General features: G+C 36.3%; 1 protein-coding gene across 1 annotated transcript in view; it reads right to left on the reverse strand.

Moving 5' to 3' along the window:
* The window catches only part of NOL10 (nucleolar protein 10), a 49077-nt gene extending 37067 nt beyond the window's left edge, over positions 1 to 12010 (reverse strand). The window contains exons 1-11 of the mRNA XM_013172620.3: positions 11833 to 12010; positions 11309 to 11354; positions 9858 to 9956; positions 9068 to 9145; positions 7290 to 7327; positions 5430 to 5566; positions 4737 to 4802; positions 3224 to 3284; positions 2587 to 2672; positions 2155 to 2233; positions 757 to 906 (exon numbers count right to left, since the gene is read on the reverse strand). Coding sequence (XP_013028074.2) covers positions 757 to 906; positions 2155 to 2233; positions 2587 to 2672; positions 3224 to 3284; positions 4737 to 4802; positions 5430 to 5566; positions 7290 to 7327; positions 9068 to 9145; positions 9858 to 9956; positions 11309 to 11354; positions 11833 to 11898 — 906 coding nt within the window. The 5' untranslated portion in view covers positions 11899 to 12010. The remainder of the gene's footprint in view (positions 1 to 756; positions 907 to 2154; positions 2234 to 2586; positions 2673 to 3223; positions 3285 to 4736; positions 4803 to 5429; positions 5567 to 7289; positions 7328 to 9067; positions 9146 to 9857; positions 9957 to 11308; positions 11355 to 11832) is intronic.
* Between the last annotated feature and the right edge of the window lie 61 nt (positions 12011 to 12071).

Raw genomic sequence — 12071 nt, forward strand, 5'->3', positions numbered from 1 at the left:
AGCCCCTTAGACCAAACCAAATGACAGTAGTATTACTGTGAATCTATAGGGTAAGATACCTTGTGCAAGCTGCATTGATCGGAGACACGAATAGCATAAGGTAAGAAAGGAAAGTCTTAATTAGATCGCAACTTCACTTATAGGTGCAAAAGACAGGGATAAAAATATTGTCTATTGAAACTGGATCTATTGATCCATTAATATAGCATAATACACATTGTTATTTGAAGCAGATATTATAGATCCAAATTTTAAATATCCAAAATCCAAATTTAAATAAATCCAAAATTTAATAAATCCAAAATTTAAATAAATTTCTGTGAAAACAAGCGGGACCTGGTTTTAACACTTCATAAACTGATCTACCATTGAAGCTGCCCTTTTTGGAGCAGAGAACTGAAATGATCAATTTTTCTCTGATGAAAAATCAGAATCAGATGTTTCTAAGCACACTGAGAAACATACAAACTAGAGCAATGGCTGAGATACTTTGTGTTTAAATCCCTCTACTGAAAGAAGCATCTTAAGCAGACATATACAAACAGCTAAAAAAACCTGAAGTCTCTATCTTTATACCTGACAGGCTGTAAAATACCTTCCCAGATACCGGCCTGTTTAGCCAGACAAGGCAAAACATGTAAATTAGGACACATTAAAAACCCAACTTCCCACCCTGAATTTCAGCTTCATTATTCAAGTTGAAGGAAAAAAAAAAAAAGTGAAAAGATCTGAATGCAGCAGCAGAGAAATACTTACTGTATCTTTGTTCCACATTTTTATGATTCGAGAATCTGCAGAGATAATTAAATCCAACTGATGCTGAAACTGAATTGACTTTATAGGCAGGCCATATTGGTGATCTTTGACTATTAATGGGTTACTAGACCGGAGGTCATATAATAAAACCTTGAAGAATAAGAGACAGATTAAACTTACAATATTATAAGATCAAGAGGAAATCACACACACTAGGCCTTCACTAATGTTTTAACTCAGATTGGTTTGCTTGCTTGTTTAAATACATGGACAGGATTTCCATAAAATAAATCGTTTCAAGTTCTGAAAATGACTTACTAAGTGAGCCCTGCTTATTCTTACAATATATTAACTCCAAAATGTTTCAGTCTAGAAAAGTTAAATTTGAATTCAAGAAATTGCCATCTTTCTAAAGTCCTTCTAATTTCTATTGCAATTAAAATTGAAAAAAATGAACTATTTTCAAGACTCTTAGTATTTCTTAATTATTACTAATTTTTCACTCTTCAATTATTGCATTATTCTCACTCACAAGATTTAAATTTTCAGATGCCCTTCTAGATTCTGTGAGTATCGCTTTCACTCAGCAAAACACCACAGAATGCAATTATTCTTTTAGAGAAGTGGAGAGTACAGGCCATCTTCCAGAAACCCGTGTTTTTATCTCAAAAATTTCCTTTGCAACTTGAGAAAGACCTCAAATCTTTCATATGCCAAGTATGAATATTAATAATTTTGGGGAAAAAATATATATATTTATATAATCTAAACAAAATGATAATTTCCAATAAAGTTAGCCTGACATACATACTAACATTATGACACCTACAACTCTTGCTTATGCATCTGTCTTCAACAAGCTACAGTTTTCTAAACCCATGAAAGGACATGGCAGAAAAAATGGCAGAAAAACCCTCATACTCCACTTGACAAATGGGATGGCAACGACGCAGAAATTAATCAAAATGATCTTTTATAGAAAGATAAGACATAAAAAACAGTAGTTGAAAGACAATTAATTTTGCTTCTTCAGCCACCATCAAGATACAGCATATATTTTGCATTGAGATGGCACTGGCAGAATCTAAAAAAGCTGTAACTTCCTCACATAATTGACTGTTAAGTCTTAAGAAAACTGCAGAATTTGAAGTTACCTAGGTTGGAGGTTGCAATGATTTTAAGCCAACCCTACAGTAATTCTGAAGAACAAGATCATTTGTTAAACTGCAAATTAATTTTGTCAATGTCTATCGTTGCACTATACATGTAGTTTATGGTCTTAAAAATACTTATTGTATATCTATCTTACATTAAGTGCACTCAATGTACAAGAGACCTGGACTGACAACTGCATAAAAAGGATCTCATAAGAACTGTTGCAGAAGAAGTTAAATCTACCTGCCCAGTAGACGTTCCAACAGCCATATTCAAAGCTCCATTAAATTTCAGCGCTGAAATAGATGGTAAACAATCTATCCTGCAAAGCACAATGCTTACAGTTAGGCATTCTTTCCATAACTGATGCAAATATTTTTTAAATGTTAAAAATAGCTAAAGTAGTTACTGTAAATTAATTTACAGATACCACTCAGAAATACTACTTCAACAAGCGAAATTGTTTCCAATCACAACTTCCATAGAAAATTAGTTATTTATCTGAGCAGTAATGGCTCAGTTTCTTTGTGACTAAGAAAACCCTCTATTCACACTAGCAATGAGAGATTTTGATGCAAAATGGGAATGGTTTCTAAAAGCAAAACTTAAAGAACAAAACAAAAAAAAAAAAACAAAAACAGAAGAATGCACTTTGAAAAGGCAGCCTTTACTCACTCTGTATCTGCTGTCACACTGCTTAAAGCACAATCCAGCAGCCCAACTCGATTTCTAGTTCTAGGATCCCAGCATTCCACTTTACCCTGAACAGTTCAGAAAACATATTTTAAGCTTATGAAACAAATACCTGATATTGTGCTTAAATACAATTATGAATTATTCCATCTATGAATAATTAATCAAAAAAAAAATTCCCTAGTTTGACATGAGTTGTACTAATAAGTGCATATAAGCTCCATACATTTTATCATACATATATATGTATATATGTTTAAATACATATTATGTATTTAAACAAATGTAATCTGAATGAAAATGATTAATGCTAAGTTTTCCAATATTAACTGGGTACAGAGGCTAGCTAATTTCTACAGATAGCTACATTCTTAAGACAAAGCTATTTTCTCTCATCTGCAAAATCTGACGCATCTCAGCAACGAAGACAGTTCTGAAATTATATCTTCACTACACTCTAAAAAGTCATCTTGTTTAACAGATCTATACTTAACACAGCAAATGAGATCAAATTAATTACGTAGGTTCCTGTTGTGATTTCTTCTTATCCTCATGCAAACCAATATTAAAGAGATACAAACACTGCTGCCCTTTTAATAAAAGGAATGCAAACATTTACCTCAGCTGTCCCTGTAGCAAACAAGAAGTGTACAGGATTTATGTCACAGACATTATTCTCTCTAAAACAGAAAAATGAGTAAGTTTAATGACCTCAGAATAATGTAACTAGAAAGATTTCTGTAATCACATATTGTTTAGCCTCGAGAAGCAAAAGTGGCGGGGGGAGGAGGGAGTGCATGTGCGGATGGCAACCTAATAACAGATTCTCATACTTAAGAGGAGTTTATCAAGAATTCTGAGCTATCAGAGAAAATCAGAGACAGTGCTGATAATTTGAGATGGGTGAGGTTCCAACTGGATGTAAAGATAATATTTTTTATGCCTTGAGGGTAATTAACTATTGGAATGAGCTGCCAAAAGCAGCTCTGGAATTTCTATACTCAGAGCTTTCAAGACCTTGTGGGCAAACTCATTTGAATTCAATGTTGACCATGTCTTGAGTAGGACTCAGGTTCTTTCCAACCTGAATGATTCTACAATCCTCTGCCCATGGCCACCATCCACCACCAAGCCTTGATATATTGCTCTGCTCACTGTAGTCTTAAATGACTCAGTTACATCAAAAGGTCTTCCCGACGACATAAGTTAGAAGCATACATCTCCAACTTATTCTGATAAACAGCCCGTCCTCTTTTCCCTCAACAGCTCAACATGGAGCCCTCTATTTCTCCAACAATTCTTTCAAAATACAAATATTTCTGATTATACTCATCCCAAAAAATTCCAACTCCTTCTATTCCAAGACCTCCACGTATAATACTATAACTCATCCAGTTCCCCTGCCTCACACCCTTTTCACATCTTCAAGTTTCTTCTCCCTGATTCAGATTTCATGCATTATGACTTAGCTCTCCCGGTCCAGGACTCTCCCCCACCCTCCTTTTTCTTTTTGCTGCTACTCAGTTTATATAGTAGAGCCTGCCCAAATATTGCTTCTTCCCATAAGCTCTCCTACCCACTGAATATCAGCTGTTGCTCACTAACTAGCCACTTTATCCGCTCAAGTCAGTTCTTCTCATCTGCCTCTCCCCACACAAAAGTGGCCCAGCTCCTGCTACGGTATGGTTTTCAAAAGAATCAGACACATGTTGGTGATATTAAAAAAAAAAAAAAAATGCATCTCTTTGGGCTACCCCAAGAGCAGAAGGACAAAGACATGTCTAGGAAAGTACACAACCTGTGGGCAGACCTCTATATGACAACTAAATTGAGCAGTAATGGCGAAGTTTTAATGAAATGCTCTTAAGATCAAGTTATATAATACCTATTACATGTCTATATTAAGCAATTTTAATTGAGTTTTCTTCTGTGAATGTTTGAAAACGTAAAAACTTGAACAAAGAATTACAGAACACAAAATAAAATCAGGCTCAGGCTCAGCATATGTTCCTTTTCAACTCTGCAACGTATTTGGGAATATTCAGACATACTAGAGATGGAGAGCATATTAGGAGTTTGGTTCCACCTGGTGGAAGGAAGACAGACGGACATTGTGCATTACAGACACTTACGAAGCATCAGTTTGCAGGGGGTTGAGAAACCTTCCTTGTTCCAGATTTAGCCTGTATACTTCAGAACTACAAAAAAAAAAATAGATCAAATTTACTCCTTTCTCTTACAAATACTGAAAAGAGGATAATGTGTATGTTCACCAATGATAATTACTACAGTGCAGTATCCTATCAGTTACTCTTTTGCCACAGAAAAGATACATTAATCCCTTTTTTAACATCCTTAAATTTCCTACAGTTTACACTACAGCTTGGATTACTAAAAGCTTTTCTCACAATTTGCTTCAGACTTTGAAGATCTCATTTTATTTTTACTGTCTTCTCACAAATTCTGTTAATTATATGTGATTTTACTCCTATTCTAACGCTTTTTCTATCTTGGTTGTTTTATTACTATCTCATTTTCCTTACTTAGATGTCAAACACTTTTAAAACAGTACACTGATTGTAATTTTGTCAATAAAATTTGCAAACACATCATTCAAAGACTGAAAGTCTTAAAACAAAGAAAAACTGAACTAATCTTAAGACTTCCACTTTTTTTTTTTTTACTCTTCATACACAGTGTCTATTTGGAAAGAACAGCTATTTTTTTCAATAACATTTTTAACTTTTCTGCTATTTTAATATTCATGCTGTTCTTGGAAAACATTCCTAACAGAAGTGAAACAAAACAATCTATGTAATCAATACCTTGCTCCTACAAAATACAGGTCACATGATGGATAATGATAAGAGAAATCTCTACCAAATTTTGGTATTCTTGTCCTGTAGTAATGGCCATGTTGTGAATGAAACTCCACAAATCTGTCACACTGCAGGAAGACAATCTGAAAATGAAACAGAAAGAACTGAAACATACAAAAGCAGATGACTGCAGCTCCTCAACTTGTCTCATAACACAGCCTCCAGGGATTTTTCCAAGCTCACACAGGTTAACCATAACCCACTTAAAATAATTTCTATTAAAATAACAGAATTGACTAGTACTTCTTCATTCTCACCATCCACAGCCAAAGCTCCATTAATAAAGATATCACTCTCTCCTATGACTTAGTCCAAGTCTTAATTTTAGGAAAGCACTGAAATGTAACTGGCCTTATGGATATCAACATGAATGAGAACCAAGTGTGCTCTCACTGTGAAAATGCCAACAACCCTCAAAATGATACCTCAGGAGGTTAGTGGGAGCAGACTGGGGAGGATGTGTTTTCATTTCTCCACACAGTGCTCATTACAACAATTTATTCAGTGAATTTGTGGAACCTCAATGCTTGCAGTTTTTGAGATTACTGGCAAAAGTACTGCTTCGAGCATTAAATGAACCCTAGATGTCCCCTTCCAATGAATATTTTTATATTTTTAATGAAATACCATCCCCTCTTTTTACCATGCTTAAAAAATTAAGACAGCTACCTGAAATTAATTTTCTTTCTAGCTATTTAGTAAGTTTTGGGAAAATGAAATTGAAGCTAAGGTTGTCAAGAAAGGGCTTCAGTCTGAAATACAATACCAATTTCAGTTTCAAAAAACACAGAAGCCTTACTGTTAGCAATCAGTCAAAAAGACTGCTGAACACAATGAGAATACATTCCTCAGCCTCTCAAATAACTGTTTGGTCTTTACAACCAGAAACTTTCTCTCACAGACAGGCAGGAGGCTACTCTATTGTATCAGTCACCTTCTTCATCCATTTGAGTTCACACACATTCTTGGAAAACTCACAGGGGAAAACTTTGAAAAGACTAGAGTTAAAAGGTTAGATGATAATGCCTCTGATTAAATGAAAATTTTTATTATGACAAGCCTGTACCAGTAATGCTAAGGTCTCTTCTAAGAAAAAAGAAATACAATTACAAATTAAAAATGTCTTGTCCTAATGAAAAGAGCAGAATTATGTGCTTAAATTTTGTATTTCATTTGACACATAACACCTTGATGAATCAACAGAGCAAAGTTTATAGGACGAGGCAATCTGGTACAATGTTTTACATTTTTTGGGTCCTGAACAAAATTTGAATTGATAACTATGAACCTGAAAAAGGCTAACAGTTCTAAGAACTCATCTGTTTCTTCCAGGTACAGGAGTTCATAAAACAAGACATTACTTTCCTCCAGTTTTTGCCTCATTCGTATGCTTATAATTATCATTTCTACAGCAAATCAATCTAACCCAGTGGTACCTATCCCACCTCTCAAAAAAAGATGTATGTGGGCTACTGTCACAAGCAATTATAACTAAATGTTACCCCGGCAAGAATAACTAATTATGTTTTTCACATTAGTTTGGTTATAGGATAGATAATTATTTGAAGCTTTTCTCTACTGCAGACAAAAGACTTTAAAAGTGGTAAGGCAAATTATAATACAAAGAGGTAAAGAAAACAAAAAAACATTTTAAAGGTACAAAAAATGTTTATCCTGTTTGATTTGTGTTTTTTTTAAATCTGTTCCAAAAGTTCTTGATTGACTGCCTTTACTATATATGAAAATATATTTTAATATACATATTACACAATTTTCTCATTTATACATTGAAAACATTAAACATACCTTTGAGTAATCATCTGATAAAATCTCAAATGTAACCACTAGAGGAGAGAGCAAGAGAATTTCAAGTTAACTAAGTAAGCAAATTTATTTGCAAACATTGGCATATATCCTGAAAATATTTACACTTATTCTAACCTTTAGTCATATAAGTATTCCCCACAGGTGTCAATGCATAATACAGACATTGTGATAAAATCTTTAATTATATAACTTTATTTGCAAAATAGTAAGTAGTTTTAGAAAACTTTAGAAACATATGAAGCATCTTGTAATCTTTTTTGTCATTCTTGTACATTTGACATGTTCCTCAACACAACACTCAACCATGTATTTATTGGCTCAGGGAACGTTTAATGAAATGGTTTTGAGTGAGCATGTGGTCCATGGATCTTTGGTAAACTGTCAAAAATGATAAAAAATAATATGGGGTCAGATGTACTACATGCAGATCTGCAGGCACGACCTTTCTAAGGAGTCAGCTTCCACAGAAAAAGCTTAAAGGGTCCAAAATTTAAAAGCTATTATCTACGCCGAAGACCGCAACATATTGAACTTTGCCTAGTTTTAAATAAGGTGGGTCAGGAACATTAGGGAGTAGCTGCTTCATCTAAACTGTTTCCATTTAAATGAGGTAACTCATTTAGGATTACCTGAAGTGACTCCATGCTACAATTCAAGCTAAACATACTTGACAGTGTAGAAGCCAGTTTGGAAAAATTAACTTCAAGTTCTAATTAACTGCAAGCATTTACTATTACAGTGACTTCTCTTTCCAAGTGGGTCTCTCTTGCCACACCTTCCTCTCCCCAGCTTCTCCTACAGTCTCCCCTCATACTACTCTGTAGCACCTTCTCTTTACTGTACAAGACTCCTTGTAGTACTCAGGCACCGCGTACGGAAACGCTACCATGCTCTACTCCTCTTTCCCTGACCTAATTCAGTAGTTTTCATTTTTATTTTTTTACATCACATATTAGTCAGACCAATTCCACTTCTCAGTAGTGATTCAAGTCTTCCGCCATTGATCTAACAATAACAAACAAAATCCACCGCCAATACTATACACCATAAAAATTCAAGCTGCAAAGCTGAGGCAGCTCTGACCTCCTCCCCTAGTCCAAGTTTCAGCAGATTCTCCCTTCTCATCGTCTAGATAACTTCTCGCTTTCACCACCACGGTTGTTCTCCCTCCAAAATACTCCCAAACAAGGTGAAGTTAGAGCCTTCCCCATGCTACCATTTAGGCCTTGCTTCCAAAAAGAAAAAAGAAAGAAAACAACCAACCAACAACCAGCCAACCAAAAAATAACCCAAGAGAATTCTCTTTATTCTAACTGACCTAGCTTGGGCTCCAGCAGAAAAACATGAGAATTCATTTCAGTAACAGTGGTGCAACCACAGTGCATTCTGCTACCTTACTGCTTCACAGAGGCAAGAAAAAAAAAAAAAAAGAGAGAACTGGACACTTAACTAACCATCATAAGCACACAGCACTCCCCAAACAGAGCAGCCTTCAGCCACATTCACTCTCTGAGCCCCACACTTACTGGCTCAGGGTAGATCTTACTCTCTTCATACAGCTCCAACAGAGGAAAGAACTTTATAGAAAAAGAAGGAAAAATACAGAGATAAAGACTAGGTGAGATTTTACTCTAAACTCTTGTGTTTCTCCAAAATATAATCTGTCCCCTCAGCACAGGGAAAGAAATTTCTATTTAAGTCCAACTTGAATTATATATGAAATACATCATGCACTAGCAGCCATAGCTTATACTAACCTTCAGCATCTAAACATCTTTCAAATTTCTGGGATAACTGATAGGTATCATAACAGCGGATCCTTGGCTTATAAGTTCCTGAAAGAACAAATTGATCTTTAGTAAAACACTTGAACAAAAAGATAACACTAAAGCATATTCAAAAAAAAACCAAAAACTTATGCATACAGTCTTTAATGCATCTCAACTGTAAATATTCTCATCTTAACAAGGCCTCAGAAACTGGAAAAACAGTCCCTAAGGTTGTATTACCAAAAAGCCTGTTTTGTTCTTTGTTGTTTTTTTTTTTGGCTTTGGTGTCTGAAAGTACCTTCTATGTACTTTCTTGTGCTGAATGCATCACACAGTACTTAGTAATATCTTCCAGTAAGTCTGAAAGACCAAGTCTCTCTGTGCTATTAAATCCAACTAAAGTATTCATGTTAGTATCCTACTTTCTCAGTTATAAAATATAGCATAATCTTCCATCCTTTAAAAAAATACTCAAACAACGACATTCAGAAGTTATTAAAGCAACCTTATTAACACACAATAAAAATAATTAAGAACTTAAGTGTTCAGCTGTGTTACAAATAGAAGAGTATCTGCATTTTAAAAATAAGCCTTTCACAACATCACTATCAAAACATTCATTCTATCACATCTTAAGAGTAGGCTTCCAAAACTCCACTCAATGCTCTATTTAAACAGTGAACTCTATCAATTTTACCTGAAATATTAAAATCATTCTGCAATAAAAAATTTCTAGTACTTTTGGCCTCTGCTACAGAGGGACCCTTAGTTAACTCACCAACTGCCATAATATACTGTCCATCTCTTGATACCTTAATCTTTGTGCTAACTGTGGGCATTTCAAAGTCTTGAATAAGTTCAATTCTTCTACGGATATCTACAAAGAAAAGAAATAGCAAAAAATAGAATTATTTTTAAAGCTAGTAGTATTGTACCAGTCCAAAAAACTACAATGATTTCTTATAGAAGCATGCGGAGTTCATTGAACACACGGAATTTCTTTCATGATCTTTTAAATGATAGTTAAATATTTACCTTTACCACACGCTGTAAGAATAATAATAAAGTTTGCTAACACTGAGAAGCAGACTATCACCGTGCAAAACATGGTGTCTATTAATATGGTGTCTAATAGACATCCTGAGATGTCTACTCTGAGGTGGTAATTAGGTTACAAATTATATAAAGTATTAGTGAATATGTATCACACGTTTTACACAACAAAAGTGTTGTATAATATATTCCATCATCATGTTAAACTTATGCCTTTTTTTTAGTTGTTTTATACCATGCTTCTTATGGCATGTTAATAGCCGTATTTTACTTCACATCACAGAACGTTAGGGATTGGAAGGGACCTTGAAAGGTCATCTAGTCCAAGCCCCCTGCCGGAGCAGGAACACCTAGATCAGGTCACACAAGAACACGTCCAGGTGAGTTTTGAATGTCTCCATAGAAGGAGACTCCACAACCCCCCTGGGCAGCCTGTTCCAGTGTTCTGTCACCCTCACCATAAAAAAGTTTCATCTCATATTTAAGCGGAACCTCATATGTTCCAGCTTGCACCCATTACCCCTCGCCTTATCATTAGATGTCACTGAGAAGAGCCTGGCTCCATCCTCCTGATGCTCACTCTTTACATATTTATAAACATTAATAATGTCACGTCTCAGTCTCCTCTTCTCCAAGCTAGAGACACAGCTCCCTCAGTCTTTCCTCGTAAGGGAGATGCTCCACTCCCTTAATCATCCTTGTGGCTCTCTGCTGGACTCTCTTAAGCAGTTCCCTCTCCTTGAACTGAAGGGCCCAGAACTGGACACAATATTCCAGATAATAATATAATATAACAATATTCCATATAACAAGTTTAGCCTAAAACGATGACGTTCCTGCACTCTAAGTTGAGTTTAAAATGCAAAAAGGAGTCTATAGTCAGACATTATCATGAACTACACATGAATGCATCCATCACGTTTCAGTTTGATCTACAATCTCTCAATATTTAATGCCAGAAATTTAAAACAATAGTGGTAATGTACTATTCACACAGCACTACGTAGGAAGCTGAAGTATGGCCTTCTAACGTTACCTATAGCTTTATATTTGCACTTACTAAAATGAGTTATGCGTAACTGTCCTGTATTTGTTAACGGCCTGCTTCTGGACTTGTGTGTCATGTATGTATGTGCCACCTAGTAGTACTGAGGACCAAGTGATGGAGAAACTCACCCACATCTTTCTTCTGTAACGCTCTTTTCTTCCTGTCTGAGAGCCACTGTACAGAAACACATCAATCACTGTTAAGTTTATTACACGTAATGGACCCAGAGAACTGTTAAGGCCTATCACATCGGAAAATGTAGGAAGTTTAGGATCTGTCTGGAACATTAGGCTTTTTTCCTTAATTATATTAAAAATTCTAGTGGCAAGTTCAATCATTCTTAAAGACATTTAAAAATTAGTGTTTAAGAATCTGTAGAATAGCACACCTAAAGATAGAGACACACGTGTTCAAACTGTACTTTAATATAAGAAACATTTACAACCGTTTTTCAGCTAAAAATCCTCCCCTTTCAACACAAGGGGGTCAGGCCAGGTTTGTGAGCCGCTCCCAAAACACCACCCCAACTATTTTCGCAGCACGGGGGCCAACAACTCGAGGGGCTACGGCGGGCCTCGGCCCCCTCACAGCGGGCGGCGAGCGCAGCCCTGCCCGCCGCGGGGCGGCCCTTGGGGGGCGGCCCCTCGCTCACCTCCGGGAGGGTCCTGCCGGCGCTGAGGCTGTAGATCTTCACGTCGTTGAGGCTGGAAACCTGCATGGCGACGGCCTCGCACGCCTCTTCCTCCCGGGTGGAGAGGAAGCGGAAAGCGGCTGGCTTTCCGGGCTGCTGCTTTAACCCGGCAGCAGTGCGCCGTGAGGCGGGCGCTGCTGTGGGGATGGGGGTTGTGTGGCGGCTGTGCCGCGCCACAGCTCGTACGGAGGGACTGGGGA

The sequence above is a fragment of the Anser cygnoides genome, chromosome 3, assembly GCF_040182565.1.
Source record: "Anser cygnoides isolate HZ-2024a breed goose chromosome 3, Taihu_goose_T2T_genome, whole genome shotgun sequence".
Classification (NCBI taxonomy): domain Eukaryota; kingdom Metazoa; phylum Chordata; class Aves; order Anseriformes; family Anatidae; genus Anser; species Anser cygnoides.